The sequence below is a fragment of the Bidens hawaiensis genome, unplaced genomic scaffold (genome assembly GCF_021521415.1).
Source record: "Bidens hawaiensis isolate Kalapana, Puna unplaced genomic scaffold, B.hawaiensis_p1.1 tig00017718_1, whole genome shotgun sequence".
Lineage (NCBI taxonomy): Eukaryota > Viridiplantae > Streptophyta > Magnoliopsida > Asterales > Asteraceae > Bidens > Bidens hawaiensis.
The window spans coordinates 361,439-382,570 of NW_027492674.1; the positions used below are offsets into that span (position 1 = coordinate 361,439).

The 21,132-nt window shown below is 32.1% G+C and overlaps 1 protein-coding gene across 1 annotated transcript; it reads left to right on the plus strand.

Moving 5' to 3' along the window:
• Positions 1-15,315: 15,315 nt before the first annotated feature.
• LOC143554512 (glutamate decarboxylase) lies at positions 15,316-20,255 on the plus strand. Its single transcript, XM_077044247.1, has 7 exons — positions 15,316-15,464; positions 15,547-15,751; positions 18,389-18,589; positions 18,682-18,896; positions 19,074-19,327; positions 19,426-19,478; positions 19,733-20,255. Exons 1-7 carry the CDS (start codon positions 15,376-15,378, stop codon positions 20,201-20,203), a joined length of 1,488 nt encoding a protein of 495 aa, XP_076900362.1. The 5' UTR covers positions 15,316-15,375; the 3' UTR covers positions 20,204-20,255.
• The last annotated feature ends 877 nt before the right edge of the window (positions 20,256-21,132 follow it).

A 21,132-nucleotide genomic window follows, 5' to 3' on the forward strand; every position in this document is an offset into this window, starting at 1 on the left:
GTCCTTTATTCATGTATACCAAATGCTAACTAATAGTTTATCAAAGTTAAGTATAAATTGGCTTACTATTTTTCACACCTTGAATATTTGTTCTTAGAAGTTTATAGGTTATACCATTATAATATTTGTTTTCAAAGTATCTTTTCTTAAAAGCAACACTGGTCTAGAATAGGTTTTATTTGTATAACATAATTTGCCTAAAGTATTTGAAAAGTAATTACGGGTGTTTGGTAGGGTAAGAATTAACAGACAACCCAATTTCGGTTTTAAAGAAAGGAAGATAAATGAGTGTTGATAATCGACAACGAGAAAAAAATTTTTTGGGCCTTAACAAAGTTAAGGGACAATTTCGTATATACCCTTATAAATATTGAAAATATCATATATATACTCACGCAAAATTAAAAATATTATATACGCCCTTACAAGGTTATTAGTATATCATATATACCCAATTAATTAAAAACAATTTAAAAATCACCATATTACCGTGGTTCGATTAGACACGATAAAAGGTTTACAATGTAGACAGTTATGTAATGGAACGGAATAGAATGGCCTATTCGATAAATAATGAGCATATATGAAAGTTAAATTTTTTTTAAGAAAAAAAACGTCAAAATGATCATTTATTAAATTGCTATTAATGAATGGGGTTATATATGATATTTTAATTATTTTGTAAGGGTATAAGGGTGTACATGATATTTTAATTATTTTGTAGGAGCATATATGATATTTTAAGTTTTGGTTTAGGTATATATGATATTTCTAATATTTGTAAGGGTATATGTGAAATTAATCATAACTATTAGCGGCTTTTTTTAGCAATTAAGTTTTTAAATAGTTTATTGGGTTATAATTTGAGTTTTAATATTATCATATTTTTTCTAAAAGAAATTATATATAAATTTAATAAAAAATATTCAAGCCTACCGGATGATTGAGCTAGAAGCGGTCGCCTAACCCACTCCATCTCAAAGCTGGCAGTGGGCATGTGCAATCATAATTTCTATCAGATGGCCTCTTACAAATTGTTCGATGCATAATTCCGTACATAAATATTGCTAGACCCCGTAATGATAGAGTGCCAACAAATTGGTCACAAGACGATAATGTATTGGTATCAATTTCATGACATGACAAACCGATGCATAACATCTAATTTTTAATTTTGGGAATTATTTTTTTTATGGATGTTTTTTTTTCCAATTGTTTGAACTTTGTTTTCTTGATTTTGATTATATGAAAACTACTAACTTAAAATATGAATATACTTTCTACACTCAATCCACAACAAACAATAAAAAGAAAAATCCCTCCAGATATCAAGGCTTATCGTTACAATTTTGTTTTTATTCTTTTTGTTTAACTTTTAAACCGTGAAGTTAATTCTTTTCTATAAATAAATATATTAACAAACTATTTTATCAAATCAAAGAGTGTTTAATATTTAGAATTGGAATGAAATTCAAGACTCTAAATTCTAACAGAAATTGATTTCGAATTTAACAAATTTGATTCAGACTTTTGTTGATTTTTATTCGATTAAAAATAAGTTTAATTTTTATCATGTACATGATTTTAAAAACAGACTTATAAATCCATTTTATCTTCTAATGTGATTTTTTTCTAAAATTAAACTTAAAAATTTCACCCGATCTAGTTAACTATTGCAATTGATTCAATCTAACACCCAACATGTTGAAAGTTGATAGGAACCATGATGTGTTATTTGATTTTACAACTCCCGGTTAGGGATGAGCGTTTTTGGTGCGGACACCAATTGGTACCGGTACCGTGTTGGATTTGGTACCGATTTGGTACCGTCGGTACCTAATCGATACCAAGTTTTGAGTTTTCGATATCGGTACGGTACCGGTATTTCTCGAATTTTGCAGAAAATACCGGTACCGAACCGTTACCGGTACCGGTACCAAATATTTCCGAATTTCGGGATCGGATTTTCGTTATCGGTACCGGTCGGTACGGTACCATCCCGAGCTCATCCCTACTCACAATAGTTTGAGCATTGAAGTTATAATAAAGGTATGGATTTTATCGATAGATTTTGTTTTAACAGTCATTTGGATTAGGTCACTGATCCAGCTGATTATCTCCATTTCTTAAGTATAGAATCGTGGGGTGCAAGGCTGACATGTTATTGAAGAGAATATCATGTCAGTCCATTCCATCAATGTAATATACTAGTTTTTTACCTGGTGCGTTGTGCTGGGCAGGTCGGTAAAAGCTCGAACGGTGGTAAAACCCAGCCTTGAGCCAATAATTCGACGCGTATTCGGTCAATTTTGGTGACGTGCGTTACTGTGCTGGAATAAAAAACAAATATAATACAAAAGAAATTATAAAAAATTGAGGTGGGCCGATGGGGTGGCGTCAGTCAGTAAATCTCGAATGTTGGTAAACTTGACTGTTGTCGATCCCGGGTGTTTGAATCGTTGAGTCTACGGGTATTTGGTTGGTTTACTTCACGTTCATTATAGTACCGTAACTAACACAAAAAAATATTTCGTTCGGATCGGTTTCCATTACATTCGTCAAAGTGGCTGAACTAAAAATCAAAACAAAATTTGCGGATCAGTTTGATGATACCAAGTGGTCTAATACAGCTCTTACGTCACCTAACTTTTTATTTATTGTATAGTAGTAATGGTAATGGTAATAGTAATGGTAATGCCAAATTTAATAGAAAAGGTTAACAAACATACCATTATAGGGAAAAAAAATGAATTAAAGTAGAAAAATGTGTTCAAACCTTAGGAGAGCTTAGTCTTTTAAATTTTAAAAACAATAATTATTACTAAAGACTTGGTTAAAATTTTCGCATCCCACGAGCACCTTCTTCTAACCACTATTTCCCCCTAGAAACAACAAAAACATTTTCTCATACTTCCCTTTTCCTGTGAACACATCCACAAGTATTTGACCAACCTAGAAGTATAGTCTATGCGTTTACGGTTTACTCTTGGTAACAAGTTTATAGAAATTATAGAAAGAGCTTTTATTAAAATAATAATAATAAAAATAAAAGATAACATATTTCCCAAATCTAAAAAATTAGTAAGAGAAAGTTTTATCAAGTATAATAAATCAATTAAACTCGTCATTGGTCTTCTTAAGATTTAATCGTATAGTGTATTTAAAAGAAAAATTCTTAAAATATCTTATTAATATATAGAGAGATTCCATTTTTGTTTCCATAAATAAAAGTATTCATAAATGTCCCCTATAAATATATCTTTGACGACTTGTTTGGTCTCAAATCACATTTCACAATATGTTTGGTCTCGATACGTCATTCACGGCCTGTTTGGCCACCAAACGCGTCTTTCACGACATGTTAGCCTCCAATGCATATTTTACGATGTGTTTGGTCTCTTTTGTTTTTAATATTACATTATTATAACTAATATTACTCGTATATATATATATATGTGTGTGTGTGTAAAATCCATATTATTTGAATTTCATAAGCACATCTAATAAAATTTGCTAAAAGTTTAGTTTAATGGAGTTTTGAGGTAAAATCTCAAAGGACAGAACGCGGCTCAAGCAACTATAGTATTAGTGGTTTGCAGTTTGCACTGATCTTGTGCCCAAATTCCTTTGATTAAGGCTTTGATTTTTAACTTTCCCCCAAGTTTCATATTTTCAATTGTGTTTTATTATTATTATTATTATTATTATTATTGGATTTTCAGGACTTTCCTTATTCATGTGATCCTATAGCCGTTCACATTTAAGTCACTAACGTTCATTGCTAGGTTTTAGACTTTGTTTTCGTTTTTTAACCGAGTCATTCGTGCTAATATGGGTTAGATTCTACATTTAGGAACATTCTAGTATTTTCAAGATTTGTTTGTTTACAGGTTCCACTAATATTGATTTCAAGAGCCTAATTGGTATTTGGGAAATAATCTTGTAACTTAACTAATAATAAGTATAGATAGATGTATAGAAGTAATACATTTTTCTACATATATATATTTTGTATTTATTGCTCAACTTTATTTGTAATTTTATTATTTGAATCATTTCATGTAATATATGAGTTCTAAAGCTAGTTCATATAACAATGACATTCATCAATGTCCTAATTCAACCTTATCGTGTAATTAATACACACTTTGTTCCTTTTGCTTGTATTCTCCGTGGCTGCTAAATGTTTCTCCAAACGAAGAAGGCAATTAAGGGCAAGTAGGCTGTAGATGTGACTTGTTTGATATTTTATGGATATTCTTTTTATACTTTTGGATATTTATATAATGAGGGCACACATGAGCTATAGAGGCAACAAAAGATAGATTTAGCAAGTTGTCACTTGGTATACGACTGATCATGTACGGAGTACACGACGAAATGTGTATAGTTACTATAGTACCATCATATAGCTTAAATGTAGTATACCCGGTGTGTAGTAATAATTAATCTATCCATAAATTAGGGTTATTTTTGTGTATAAGCTTAATGTTAAAATAAATCAAAATAACTAACTCATTGAGCGTTGAAACTTTGATTACGTGTTTCCTTTATCTTTTTATTTGTGTTTGCCACATTTCAGTACGTGTTTTTCATATTTTAATGATAGTTGAGCATACTAAAACATACTGAAGGGGTATGCACCCGCCTTAACATCGAGCGGGGCGGGTCAACCCACAAGATATAGACAAGAGGCTTGAAATCAGGATGTCATGAAGACACAAAGCCAAAACCTATGCGCGTGGCGCATATCACATATGCTCACGCATATCACATCTGTGCGTGGCGCATATCACATATGCTCACGCATATCACATATGCTCACGCATATCACATGATATCACATCTGCGCATGAAACATCTGCGCGTGAGAATAAAGAGAAGACCTTACGCATCCCCGGGATAGGCGCATAAAGGACAACACAACAAATAAGACAATAGTCTAATCCAAATCAGGATAAGGACAACCATGATTGTACTCATCAGACAACCTTCCAGAAGGTATCTTTTAAGGAATAAAGAATGTGCTGATGTTGACAGCTGCCAATGAATGGTGGACAACTCAGCAAAACCCATGTGCCACCACGTGATGGCACATGGGTCAGGTAAAATACCTTGGTCAGAGTATAATCAATGAAAAAGCACCAGGTGTCCTAAGTACACGTGGCGCGAAGCAATAGGAGGAGGCCAAAAAGGCCCTAATTGGGTCTGAGCCCAATAATTGGAAACCCTAATACTATAAATACCACACCACCTCCACAGTTGGGGTCAAGCAAGAAATATATTCTGAATCCTTTACTCATTTTCACATTCTTATCTTCTCCTGCAATATCTTATTCTCACACCGGAGGGTCACCCCAAAGAGGACCCCTCTGTCCCTTTATGAGGGGTAAGCTCACGGTGCTGTTCGTTTTGTAGGTGGAAGAACTCGTATCTCGGAAAACCATCGGTGATATAGCACACTCATACCCGAGGAACGTAGATCGAATACAAGCAAGTCGATACACGTTTCTTCACATACGAATCATTTTTCTGTATGTAATCATGATATTAATGACTTTTTTTATTTCCAGATGAACCGTTCTTGGTGGTGTATTAAAGGATTTCGTGATATTTATAGCAGAGGGGTTAATTAGTTAGGCTATGTGTAGTGGATGGGCCACAAAATAAGATGATTTTTGACATGTGACGCCCAGTCAGCAAAGAGGAGATTTTTGTTTTAAGGGTGTAATGGTATTGTAGCCCAATATTACCTCACACATCATATATATATATATATATATATATATATCTGGGGGAAAGTTAACATACAAATGAAATTAACGTGTTAATTGTGAGAATCAAGTATAGTAATTATACAAGTAGAGTATTTATGTAATTACTCAATAATATAATTACATAATTACTCTACTTGATTTTCACAACTAGCACGCTAATTTTATTTGTATTTAATCCAAACTCTATGTATATATGTTACACACATATATATAAAATATTATTATTTTCACAAACCACTTAGATGACGACAAAAATACGCCCCCTGTCGCCCCTCTTATCGACTAGGGGTGGGGGGTTGTTCCTCTTGAAAATCGCCCAAATTCGTCCTGTTTTGCCGCCCACCTCACATTGACTTAGAATTATAAGTGGGTGTTCACAAATTCTTTTCAGTAAACTAAATGTAGATATCGACGTGCATGTTACTTTCTTTCTTTTTTCCCTCGGCAAGTGTACGCAACTTGTTGAATAATTGAATGCATTATGGAGGTGTGGTTACAATTCTTTTGGCTGATATTTATAGTGTAGTTTAATTTAAAAAATGGAAATTAGATATTTATTACAAATTATCTAGGATAAAGGGCTAAGGCGGGGCAGTTTATTCATTTAGTTGGGTAATTTTTCTCTCAAAAAGTCAAAAGAAAGTTTTATGTGTTGAGTTTGGTCCACTCATATTATTTATGTTCGGCTCATCCATATTATTTCTGTCCAGTCCATCCTTTAATTTTCTTTAACCAAATTTCGTTTAAAGTCGAAGAACTGGAAACTGTTTACCTAATAAACGTAAAGAAAGCCCCATAAACCCATTTTTTTCTTTAAAACAAAAAAAGCCCAATCATAAAAGAATTTTAAACAAATAATAATAAGCCCACACTCTCAACCTCGATCGAGCATCGAGGCAGAATAGTTTTTGTCTGGGTGCTAAGATGTTTAAATTGAAATCGAAGAAAAGCAAAAGCAGGCCATTCGAAAAAGGCTTGAGCCACTAGACCAGGGCCAATCACGAGTGCCCACAAATCATACTTCAAAAAGTAGCCAAACAACAGGTGTGGTGTTTGTTTTTTGTTTTTTTTAATCAATTTTGGTATGTTAGGGTTTGGAATTATTGGTGTTTGAATTTTTTCTCCAGTCATGAATTAAGGATACGTGTGCTTTGTTTATGTGAATTCAATATTTGATTGTGAATTTGATTTATTTAATTTTTGATTAAAACATAAGGCAATGGGTTATATTTTTTTATGACGTTAAATGTATGAAATTTATAAGAAATTTTGTTTGTTGTGATGATATGTGTTAGGTTAATTATCATGAAAAAACTGATGATTTGTATATAAAGAGAACTTGTAAAATTTTGATTTGACATCCGTAATTGATTAGTTTAAAGGTCATCATGTTGAGTTGTGATTCTTTGTCAGGTACTCATCTTTTCTTTCACATCTTGTCTTTTTGTTTAAAAATTGTTTTTTTTTTTGTGTAAGAACGGTAAGTTAAATTATTGAATTGGTATTTTAGTTGAATAATTGAATATAAAGTTTTCATTGTTTGATTCGATCCGAATCATATTGCCGACCCGAAACTTAGAAGTAGGGGAATTTTTTTGGGACTCGTGACTTTTGGCTCATCCATACTAGATGTTTAAAATCTGCCACTACTAATATTGTATTTCTTTTATCTTACATTCCACGAATATTGGTCTGATCAATATGTTTTTATATCTTTGCAGTTAGGGCGGTTCAGAAAGCTCGTGGCCTGGAACTCTTTCGAAGCTTGCTCGGATTTAGTTTGGAAAACGGTTGCTCGGTATGAAACTGAGCCGAGCTAGCCCGACTCGATTAGAAAGCGAGCTTAGCTCGACTTGGTTTGAACAAGTAGGATAGGCTTGGTTTGGCTCGATCGTTAGCTCGGTTCGGTTTAAGTCGGATAATTTTACCTAAATATATTATTAAAAACGTAAAATAAAAAAAAAACAGAGGGAGGGGGGGGGGGGGTAAATATCCCTCTCCAATCTAAATTCTTAAACAGACAAGTTGTTGAAAACAAAATTTTCATTCTAATTTCAAAACTCTTGCATTGTTGTTGTTGCGGATTGGTTCAGATGCTAAAGATTTTATTGTTTTATATGATGATGTATTGTTTTTAATTTATTTGTCTTCAGTTTAACTCGGTATGAACCAAAACTCCCATTAAGAGAAAAATAGAACCCTCTGTCGTATACAAAATAAATTTAGTGGTTGAGTATAGGTGTTTCTTTCCTTCCCACATGGATAGAAGTGGTTTGGTATGCGGTAATGAAATAGATGAAAGAATTGAATGGACATAGTAATGAAATTGACTAAGGAATAAAATGGACAATTACCATTCCATTGTCGTGTTTGGTTACCATTTAGGAGTGTTTGGTTACCATGTAGGAATGTAATGATTCAGCACTTTGTTATTATTATTATTATTATTATTATTATTATTAGTAATAATAATAAATATTCATAATAATATGAATATTCGTAACTAATTTTAAGACCCTCGCGCTACAACGAGATCGCTAAACCGAATAAAAATAGTCGTAACAATGTTGAATCACGTATGCACGTTGTGAAATGTTAACTCGTTAAATTTAAAATAATAATATTGATAATGTTATAATATAATAATACATATTATATTATAATAGACAAACAGTGATAATAATATAATAATTATAACTGTAAAATAGCAATCATAATATAATTATGATAATTAATAATAAAATATATAATAGTTATAATATTAATAATAATAATTGTTTGACTCTTTTGAGTTCATTTATTTTTTTGAGGAAATGTAAAAAAGAAACATCCATACTTAAAAGATAAAAATCCTTGAAATGGAAAGAGTTTCATTTCTTTTGAAATAATTTATTTCATTCATGAAATAACCAAACATGTTTTGTTTTATTTATTTGAAATGATTCATTACATTCCGTCTTTTATTCCCGAATACCAACAGCTAGCCAATTCTAATTCTTACATGATGAAAAAAATTGAGCTTAGTCGAGCCAGCTCGGTTTAAAACCAAGCCGCGCCCAAACTTACCCTAGCTTGGTTCAAATCAACTCGTGAACAACCCTGTTTACAGTTACATATTTTATTAGATAATGCGTTTATAATAAGTAAAATAGTAAAGTATATAAAACGTAAATAACTAAAATAGTCAAGGATAAACATATGAAAACGAATGGTCCGCACGTTTTTTGTTTTATTAGTTACAAAACTCGGATACATTGACATTTCCCCTTTAGTAAACTGTATAGACGATACCATAATTTATGAATAAAGTATAGGGACGATATATATTCTTGAAAGTTTTTATCTCACATGGAATAAACTACGAAGTAATAGATATAAAGAGTAAAGCATCAAAATCGTCCATGAGGTTTAGTCAGTTATGTGATTTTCTTCCAAATAGTTTCTTTTTTGCAACTGAACCCTTAAGGTTTTCCATTTGTTGCTAATATCGTCCAAATCATTAACTAGTTAGTTTTTCAAAGTAATTTCAGGGGTAAAATTGTCTTTTTATCCTTTTTGTTTGTTTTATAACTTTTAACTTAACAACCACCGATTTTTTATATTTAATTTATGTATTATCGATAATAATTAACGTATTATATGCATTTAATATTTTAATCCTTAATATTTACCATCAACATCACCAAACACCATCAAAATCCACCACCACCCGTTAGCATATAATACGTTAATTATTATCGATAATACATAAATTAAATATAAAAAGTCGGTGGTTGTTAACTTAAAAGTTATAAAACAAACAAAAAGGATAAAAAGACAATTTTACCCCTGATTTAACATTAAAAAACTAACACAGTTAACAATTTGGATGATATTGGCAACAAATGGAAAACCTTAAGGGTCCAGTTGCAAAAAAGAAACTATTTGAACGAAAATCGCATAACTGACTAAACCTCAGGGACGATTTTGACACTTTACTCAAATATAAAAATTCTAACAGTACTTTACAACTTTAAATACAACTTTAAGAAACTAAGATTTTTATAGTACTAAATAGTCTTCAAAATATCATCCGAATTCATTATGACTCATTATATGATGTTGTGGAAAATACGTGATGGTCCCTAAAACAAAATAAGACTATTCTAACTCTACTGACCAAATTGGTCATAATTGAACATTTGAAATAAAGATGAATCAAGTTGTTGTTTCGGAAACTTCTTTACTTTCCTTAGGTCGGCCAGAAAATAATTCAATGTCATTCTTTTTTACCAATACGGGTTGAACTATAGGTGATGTATTTGTCTCACGTCAATGATGCAATAAGTTGAGACTACAAAGACTTGAGATATTATTAACATGTTTAGGTGTTGCCAAAATGGGTTTGTTTAGCTATCTACAGAACCCATGAACGGATTTAACTAATGGGTCATATCCGTATCGATACGACATGTTTGTAAGTTGGTATGTTTAATGTTATACTTGATATTTGAAAATGTGCTTGTATCATTACTTAAATCGATTGAGTAATTTATGTAAGAATTTAGGAAGCGAAAGAGAAAAGATTATAGTTTGGGAGTAATTAATTTAAATGTAAATACTAAAAGAAAAACAAGCAAAATGTGTTTTATTAAGTTTAAAAATAGGTGATTACAAGGTGAGTGTGGTTGTAAAAAAATTATGTAACTCAAAAAAGCATTCCTAACCCATTCCTACCCGATATTCATATATATAATATAATTATACTAAAAACATTGTATTTTCTTTCTCATGTTCAATTAAATAATATTTTTTATATCTTTATCATAATATTTTATCACTCTTTCACTTACAACTATATTATGAAAATATTAAAAAATTATACAGTATTTACAGCAAAACCCCAAATTTAACTTTTTCATATAAGTTTTCCCTTTCCTCTACTCACAATCACTAATAACCATATCATATAATTTGCACTATTAAGTGACCATAATAACATTAATTCATTAAATAGCCAAGTACACAAGTTTAATCAAGTAAACAATACAAGTTTAAATCAAAGATAAACAATAATCAAAACAATTGTCTCGTTTATTAAATAACCTAGGTATTCTAAGCGTCTTCTAGTCCTTCATCCTCTAATCACGATACCTGTAACATATGTATAAAATATGGTCAGCTATAAATATAGCTGGTGAGATTTCCACATTTTAAATACTACGTAAAAACCATACAATTCCATGAAAACTTGTGAAAAGCACATAAGGCTTCTTTACACTCGATGCAATGGACCTGAGTGTAAAGAACAAACGAAGGTCCTTTCCAGTTGGGGCTACCAACGTACTTGGATAATGAGGTCCCTTTTCCACTCGATACAAATGGACCTGAGTGCAAAGGGGGGCATATGATCATACTTAATGAGGCAACCACTTGAATTCCACGTATATAACAATTAAACAAATAAGCACACAAGTCCATGATTGAATTGTAGTTTATAAGTAATCGAAGTAGTAATACTTGAATTTTATAATGGATACATATGCCACCCCAAAACATTAAAACATTTAAAAAGGGGTTGTGAAAACTCACCTTAGAAATTGAAGTAAAAGGAAAACTCGAAAGCGTTGAAGATGGCAAAGAATCGAACGCGTCACGAAAGCCGAAACGAGCAATCCGCACTAACTAGATTAGGTAAAAACGAGACTCAATCGATAATCGTACGGGGTTGTTTTATTGCATAACTTAAGGAATATTTTATATTATTTTATATTCTTGATTATAATATTATTATTTATGTTGGAACGGAATTTCGGTTATTGTTACGATATAATTATTTTAATGACAAAGATACGAAGCTTGAACATTCGAAATACTTGAGTTAAGGTTTATGAGTCGAAATTATAATCAATGGTTTTAACAAAAGATTTTGAAATGAATTAAAGTTTACATTTAGTATTGACGAAGGATTTTTAATTACGGTTTACCAAAACGAAAATTTGGATTTTAAGAGTGTAGTGGTGAGATATATTTTATATTTAATTTACATAATTTTTATTTAATTTAAAAAGGTTTGTATAGATTTATTATGATTTTTAAATAACTAAATAATTAAATAATGACTATATAGTTAATTAAAATGGATTACAAAAAAATAAATAGATCTTGACCCGGGTTTAAATTATTAAATGTATTAACAGTTATAATGGTATAATATTAATTATAAATTACAAAAGAACAAACAAGTTAAAAGGTTGACACGGGGGTTTCTCAAAGGTCAATATGAACAAATAGAAGTTTAATATCTAAAGAAGCACTTTACGAAAGCTTCTAGAATTTAATTTATTTGATTCCATTTTTACATACTAAAGAAGAAAATTCTTCCCAATTTGAAATACCCTCTTGCGCACTAAACCAATGACTTTGAATTCAATTAGATGTGATCTCTAACTGTTTAGACACATTTCATAGTTGAAGAATGGTCATGGATTAGAAAGAGAAGAAAAACTGAATGTTCTTCAAGTAATATTCTTTTCAACATTTACATCAACAATCTATGAGTGGTCTCGTGACCAACTTTGTCAAACTTGTAAACGCGATCTCTAGATAGAGTCATTGACTAGAGATAATCAGTTGACAAGTACTTCGGTAGAAGTATCAAGTTTTTAAGAAAATTGAGATTGGGAGGTTTGGAATCGGTACCGATATTTTTCAATTTTTTGCCTATCGTATTGGTATCAAACCTAGCATTTTCGGTATCAATATCAAGTGTTTAAGAAAACCAGGATCGGAAAATTCGTGATCAGTGCCGGTATAGTACCAAGCTCATCCCTACATCAAAGAAAATCTATATCAACTACATCAACAATATCAAAAAAGACTCATTATCTTACAGAGTAGAGTATGCGTTTTGCGCCCACTGCATATCTTTCTGTAAAACATCTTCAAGAAAAAACTCGCAATTCCAAATACACTTTCAATAACTTATGATTCATCTTTCTTAAGGCAAATCAAGTCATTCACAACATTTTCTTGATCCTCCAGCTCATGAGCATCCTTCACTATGCTATTAAATTGCAAGATTAAAAGGTCCGACTCAACTTGATTAAAAGAAAAGGTTAGTTGGTTTTTATTTTAGTTTGTTGGCTATAGTTGATATTATAATTTCGGGCTATTTTGTGCATGTGGATTCTTGGAGGGAGCAAGGAGTATAGTATACAAAGGGAAGGGCCTTGCTGTAAGATTGGAAGGGCTGGATGTGATAATAGCACTAAAGATGAAGGTTACCAAGTTTTATGTATGAAAATTGGTTCTAATAACATCTGATGAGTTTTTTGAGATCTGATGAAAATTGTCCAAGGCTTGATGCAAAACTACTATCGAGCCGGGGGTCTCACCGGAAGCAGCCTCTCTATCCTTATGGGATAGAGGTAAGACTGTCTACATCTTACCCTCCTCAGACCCTACCATAGCATTGCTATTGGTGGGATATACTGAGTACGATGATGATGATGATGATGAGTTTTTTGAGATCACATTCTTCATCAGAGACCATTATCATATTCTTTGCCAATAGGGTTTTGATCTTGAATCAGTTTACAACATATTGTTGCAGGTAATTTCTTCTACATCATAGTTCTTTACTTGTAATTACATATAGGCTTCAGTCTATTTGGTTTATGGTTTATGGTTCGGAACTGACGGAATTTTAGTGTGTCCGGCTGAATTCTTGATCTTCTATCTCTCAAATTTTAAATCTCCATAACCAACCTCCATCTCCATCTTTCTTATTTCTCCACAAAATCAAGCAAATCAATAGTGCAAATTGCTTAGTTTTTCGAGAAGAACACAGTCATAGTGTTCAATTTCACACTAGATATCAAAATCAAAAACTCCCGAATTGAATAATCTAGGGTTCGTCGGATAAATTAAACAGTCGGATCCGACGAAAGCATGAACTGAACCCTCAGATCCGATTGTCTTTTTCTCTGACGGTTCGTTCGGCTAATCGGTCGGCCAAAACCTTAAAACGTCGGTTCCAACGGAAAAGCATGCTACGTGACGCATCGGTATAGGCTAAAAATTCAGTCGGATCAGGAATGGTTACCGTCGAATCTGACGGAATAATCTTGCTATTTTGGGAATTTGTATTGGTCTTGGGTTAGAATTGAAAAAAATTGGTTATAAATGACTATTTTAGGAAGTTTGCCATGATAAAATGTTAGTATTTTCGTCTGATCTCTTTATGAGAATTTCACCTCAAGTATTGTGTGAGAATTGACAAATTAGGTAAAGATCCTTTATAAAGGGGGAATAGAAAACATGCCACGAGACCTTTCAAATTACTTTTTTTTTGAGGGAAATCGTAACAAAATGCAAAATGAACAGAATTTTTGAAAAGAACCAATTCTCCTTTTTAGTATAAACATCATAAATCAGTTGGAAAGGAACCTTTTAGGTTACGAACGAACTAGAACAAAGACTTTAGCATTTCCGCTACATGATAGTTTACATCGTGAAACACATGTCGTAGGTTGATATAATACGATGCTTTAATAAACCTATAGAAACGATCATGGATTAGAAAAGGGGGAACTAAAGCATGTAACAATCTTGACAAACTCTAATTTTCATACACTACAAATTCCATGTAATGTTTTAAATATAATATACCCTTTTCATAAAGAAAATAGATATATAAAAAAATAACGTGTGACGACTGGTCAGTCGTTGGAGGCTTGGTGGAGATTGGAGAAGCACATAACTTGGGACTTAAGTACATATAATCACATAACTTAAGACTTCGAATTTTGTTAGATGTGATCTCCAACTCTTTTGACACATTTCATATATTAAGAATGGCCATTAATTAGCAAGAGGAGAATCGTTGAATGTTCTCTAATCTCCGCACAATATTCTTTACAACATTTACGTGGTAATCTACCTCGCCCAACAAACTTTGTCGAAACTCGTAAATGTAATCTCCGCATATCGAGTTGTTAAAGATAACTATAATTGGTAGTTGACGATCCCAACCGAAAAGTGATTAGGGAAAACCTGGTGGTGATCTAACCTTAATGAGACGAATGAATTAATCACCACCTTATTTTATAACTTGAAGATGTTTTTAATGAAAAAAAAAAGAAAAAAACTGTTGGTGATGAGGAGTTGGCATAAGATGAATTGTTTACATCCTTCTAGCAGCTATAAATTTTGTGTTCACATATTGATATTGACATATTGTTTCCAACTTATACATCTTTAAAGGCAATATATATACTCCTATAATTGTGGCAGGTGCGGTGGTGATTATATGTGCCAATTGTAATTTTCAAATAAAAAAAAGATACAATTTTCAAAAGAATATCCATTTCTGAAAAAAATAACTAAAAATAAAAATAACCAATCCGAAAGCTAAACGTCTTCTTCAAATGGCCCTAAATAAAGACTTTATTACAATAGAATAATTTTCAAACAAAAACCCTTGTTTTATAACTTTGTATACTATTCAACCCGCGTCCTTGGGGTTTATAAATGCAAGTCGCTTATTCACCTTCCAAGATCATCCAACTGTCCATATTATCTCTCTCATTCAAACACACACAGTGAAACTGCAACCATGGTGCTTTCAAGAACCGTTCATTCGGATTCGAATGACTCCTTACACTCAACATTTGCTTCAAGATATGTTCGCACTTCTCTCCCTAGGTAGATCTAATCTAACATATATATATTTGTTATAAACTTTGTTGTGAAGTTTATTTAGAGATTGGGTGATTATTTCTTGTAGGTTTAAGATACCGGAGGAATCGATCCCGAAGGAGGCTGCGTATCAGATAATAAACGATGAGCTGATGTTGGACGGGAACCCCAGGCTGAATCTGGCGTCGTTTGTGACGACGTGGATGGAGCCCGAATGTGATAAGCTAATGATGGCTGCGATTAATAAGAATTACGTTGATATGGATGAATATCCGGTCACCACTGAACTTCAGGTATATTTGTTTCTCACACGTAGGAAACCTTCAATAATACAAAAATTAAAACCGTGTATCTATGTAAGATACAAAACAATATCGTAAAATACTTGTATTTTTGTGGGAGGTTACAATTTTAGTACAATATTAAGACATAGCTAAATAACATATGAAGTCATGAGCAAAAAATAAATTATAAAAAGATATTTAAAAGAAAATATTGACAATCTGGTGGACCACCCTGATCAATTCAACCTGTTTGACAATGAGGAACGATTAAATAGGCTTAACTAGACTAGCTTTATTAGCTGGTCTGATCAAGGAGTGAGAACACGTTATTTATGTGATAACGCTTGCTAGAAGCGGAGTGTATTTGTGGGTTTTATGAGATTTTGAATAATAAGTTCTATAAAGATAACTTGTAGGATTTATGAGTTTATGGATTACAAGTTCTTGAAATTAAATAAAGGAATAAGATAGCGTAGCGTGTACTAACATATAAAAATGAAAACAATAAACATTGTCATACACCATGAACTTGGTTGTAAGATTTATTTAGTTTCCTAATTTAAAAGATTTTGGCGTTTGCTTCAAGGCTACTCAAAACAAAAATGTGCATATGAGATCTTTCTCTCACATCATTAATTCATTATGCATATTAACGATTCTAATTAATATGGTATAGTTATACTGTAAGAAATTGCCAAAGAGCAGAATATTAATATTTTATCCCAAAAAGCCGGTTAAATAAAACGAATATCTTTATTTGGTCAATAAAGAAAAAGAACCTTTTGAACGGGACAAAGATATATATTAATCGATGCTTAACTAATAACCTCTTGATTAAAGAATGCAGCATACGCGGCATCATTATTATGCATCATGACATGTTGGACTTTTTATATAATACAATAACATATCAAATCTTTTTAACAGAGCTAACTTTTAGGAATGTTATAACTAATTCTTTAATATCATATCATTTTGTAATCAACAATATGTACTTGCAAATATTATTTTCTCAATCTCATAAAACAACTTTCACAAACAGATATAACCATTCAAAATAATAATAAGCGGGTTTTGAATGCTCCATATATCAATATGTACGAAATAATTAACAACTAATTCTTTTATAAAGATTTTTTATTAGATAACCTATAAGCAAGCACATGGACATATAAATTCAAGGATTTAAAAACAATGAATGTGTAAATGGTTTGGTTAAAGAGATCATTGGATCTCACATCTCACATGTGCATAGAAAAATGTTTTTTTTTTCAAATATAAAGTACAACCTTTTATAACAGATATGCTCTTTTCAAATTGCATTTATATTTAAGAAGACTGAAAGAAGTTTAAAAACTAATAAATTATATTACTTATAATTAAACTTAAAACTTATATTACTTTTAAAGACTACATAAATTAGTGCTAATTAAAACTTAAAATGTAAAAGTTTTAAAATCGGATTTTTCCTTCAAAACTAATAAGATACAAAACTTATTTGATCTTCAATTTTTCCTTTCTAATGGCGATTGTTGTTAATACCATATCTTTTAAAATAATGTACTAATAAAAATTTGATATTGATCTAAATTACAATAAAGTTTTCATAGGTGCTATATTGAAATTAAGGGATAGTTATGAGCAAGTATAATTTATTCGGTTTTTTTGGTCTAAAACGTGGATAACCGAGTATATACAAAATTAAGATAATATAATAGGATTGGTGGCCCATTAACAATGGGAAAGCCTTTAAAACACCAATGTTGAGAGTTCAAGTCCCACAAATAACATAAATTCGTTGTTTGAAAGGAAAAAAAAATCAGATTATGATCTTATTTATAACAAATAAAATGCAATAAAAAATTATTCATGGTATTCCTTACAACTAATTATAGTAGTTTTTACGTCTGAAAATATATTCTAATACATCTGATTAAAAGTATGGTCAATTATTTTAAATACTTTTTGGTCAGTACTCATTAGGGCAAGTTGCTTAATTTGTTAACCCATTCAAAGCCTTTAATAATGTTAGGTCATGGTCCCTTAAAATATTAATGATGACACATGTTATGATACATCGTGGCTCAATATAATAGCTCTTTTCTCAGTATGAATAATTTAAATATGAACAGCATGGAAATTGCAACTTTGTTATCACGTCCAAATTATTATAAATACTTTATTGTCATTAGGGCAGGTTGCTTTGGTAACCCATTGACAACCTATATTAGTAATGCATAATAACGTTAGGTCATGTTCCGTTAAAAATATTAATAATGACATGTTATGATACATCATGGTTCGTTATAATTTTTTTAACAACTAAATGTTACACTCTATATGTATTGAACAATCTCCTATACATCATGTCACTATAATACGTTAATACCTATTTTAGTAATATGAATAATTTAAATATGAAGAGCATGGTAATTGTAACTTTGTTTTTACATCCAAATTATATGTGGTCACAAAATTCTTAATGTCTAATTAGTAGTGATTCAAATTTAGGGTGTCGTTTGGTTTATAAATATATTGGAATCGAGCATATAGATTTAATGGAAAAGAATGAAACAAAAGAAAATAATAATTTTTTTATTTAAGTGTAACTTTGATATATGTTTTAAGCCTGTTCTATGAATGCAGAACCGTTGTGTGAACATGATAGCACATCTCTTCAACGCTCCACTTGGTGACACTGATACAGCGGTCGGGGTTGGAACCGTAGGATCATCGGAGGCAATCATGTTGGCTGGACTTGCATTCAAAAGAAAATGGCAAAACAAAATGAAAGCTCTTGGCAAACCTTGTGATAAACCCAACATTGTCACCGGTGCCAATGTACAGGTGATTAACAAAAAAAAAAAAATTTGCTTCGTGTGTAGTTAAAACGTTATTAGTTTTATTAAATTTTATTAACATTATGGTTTGGAAATTAGGTTTGTTGGGAGAAATTTGCAAGGTACTTTGAAGTGGAGTTGAAGGAAGTGAAACTTAGTGAGGGCTACTATGTGATGGACCCTGAAAAGGCTGTGGAGATGGTTGATGAAAACACCATTTGTGTGGCTGCTATTTTGGGCTCCACCCTCAATGGTGAATTTGAAGATGTTAAGCGGTTAAATGATCTCTTAGTTGAGAAGAATGCCAAGACCGGGTACATACGCATGCTAAACTTGTTAAAGGCTTGGTTAGTTAAAGCTTATTGCTTACGTGGCAATCACAGGGTGCTTTATTGCTTTAACTAACCAAACCACAATGCATAGTTTAAGTTCGCAGTCCTTTTGAAATTACTAATTTGTATCTTATGAAACTTGTTATCATGATATTGTAGATGGGATACTCCAATTCATGTGGATGCTGCAAGCGGTGGATTTATTGCACCATTTATTTACCCAGAACTGGAATGGGATTTCCGGTTACCATTAGTAAAGAGTATAAACGTTAGTGGTCACAAGTATGGTCTTGTTTATGCTGGAGTCGGGTGGGTGATTTGGAGGAACAAAGAAGACTTGCCTGAAGAGCTCATCTTTCACATTAACTACCTTGGTGCTGATCAACCAACTTTCACTCTCAACTTCTCCAAAGGTAAATTATTTAAATCATGTTTTGCTTTGTGTTTTCTAACTTGACCCAATCAGTGATTATCATGTTGACAAATATAACCTTAATTGATTATCTTTCAGGTTCTAATCAAATAATTGCTCAGTATTATCAGCTTATTCGCTTGGGTTTCGAGGTTAGTTTTCTTTTCTTTTCATTTTTTTTTGAAATATTTTATCATAGTAGGGATGGCCTATGGTGTTACGAAAAAAGAATCGGTTTAGGTTCACTGAATTTAAAACTGCTTTTAGATATGAAAGAATATAAACGAGTTTAGAAGAATTTGTTATGAAAAAATTTATTAAACCTTTTTTAACGGGTTAAACTAGACCGGGCTCAAATGTATAGTAACCACTAGCATATGTACAACTAATATATATTTATGCTTAGGGATACAAAAACATAATGGAAAATTGTCGAGAGAACGCAATAGTCCTAAAGGAAGGATTAGAGAAAACCGGACGCTTTAACATCATCTCCAAGGACGATGGGGTCCCACTTGTAGCCTTTTCACTAAAAGACCACAGTCAACACAACGAGTTTGAAATATCAGACATGTTAAGACGGTTTGGGTGGATTGTGCCAGCTTACACAATGCCCCCTGATGCCCAACACATCACTGTTTTGAGAGTTGTTATCAGGGAAGACTTTTCAAGGACACTGGCCGAACGGCTCGTGGTTGACATTGAGAAGGTGCTTCACGAGCTCGATACGTTACCGGCTAGAGTCAATGCTAAGATTGAGGTTTGTGAAGAGAAGGGACTAGTGGTCGATGAAGGCGAACTTGATGTGCAAAGGAAGTTTACAACTGCTTGGAAGAAGTTTGTAGCTGACAAGAAGAAAACTAATGGTGTGTGTTAGATTTGATTATATCTTGTTTTGGGAATTTTAATAATGGATTTTAATTGTGTGATGGTTTTATACTTTTATTGAACTATTTTAAGCCCATCTAATAATGGATTATTTTTTGTTGGTTTAATATAATCTCGTGTGTCCGGGGTCCAATCAAATGATCCCAGAATTGGTCGATTCGGAATCGGCTGAATTGGATAAAGGGTTGTTTTGTCGATAGCATTATCTGATGTGGGATGCTTTCGCTTGAGAGATAGGCCTGCCGGGTGTGAGAAACATAAACTAAGACTAGGAACTATATCATTAGAGCTATAATTTTAACATCAAGAGCATACCTTATTATGAAAAAGGGCTAAAACCAAAGCTAAGGAGCTAATTAACACCGATGGGCCGGCCAATCCTAACATCATTTATGAGTAGCCGGACGACGAAGCCTCATCCTCAGAAAAAGATGTCTCCGACGTAACTCTCCCAGCAAGAAAAACTTTCCGGGAAGTGCCTCCTTGCATTAAAGCACATTCCGGGAGTTAAAGGTCATAGGGCTCATAAACATTATCTATTTCTTATCTTAAGGGCGCACAATCCAAAGTCTCAAATCAGACTAGTGTCAATCTATATTATAAATAAATATTGATTATTTGGATTATTTTTAATTTTCGGGCATAGTAGGGACTCATGGGATGATTAAGATAATGAGTCTCTCATTTTTTTTTTGACACATAGGGTGTTTATTTCTTCATTTTTGACTTCAATTTCTTCATTTTAAGAGTGTTGATTTTGTTTTCACTATGCGGGGATCCATCACCTATTCTACCCGAATCAGTGTTTGAACAAATTGGTTGAGCACGGTCAACACATTTGTTTGCTACATTATCCGAATCAATCCGAATAACTTTCTTCGGATTAACATTCGAATACATTATAACACACTCATCAAC

Excerpts from the sequence above, each read along its gene's own strand:
- LOC143554512 (XM_077044247.1), top strand. The coding sequence starts at position 15,376 with ATGGTGCTTTCAAGAACCGTTCATTCGGATTCGAATGACTCCTTACAC. Across the intron at positions 15,752-18,388 it reads CGGTCACCACTGAACTTCAG|AACCGTTGTGTGAACATGAT; the intron begins GTATATTTGTTT and ends CTATGAATGCAG. Across the intron at positions 19,328-19,425 it reads CACTCTCAACTTCTCCAAAG|GTTCTAATCAAATAATTGCT; the intron begins GTAAATTATTTA and ends ATTATCTTTCAG.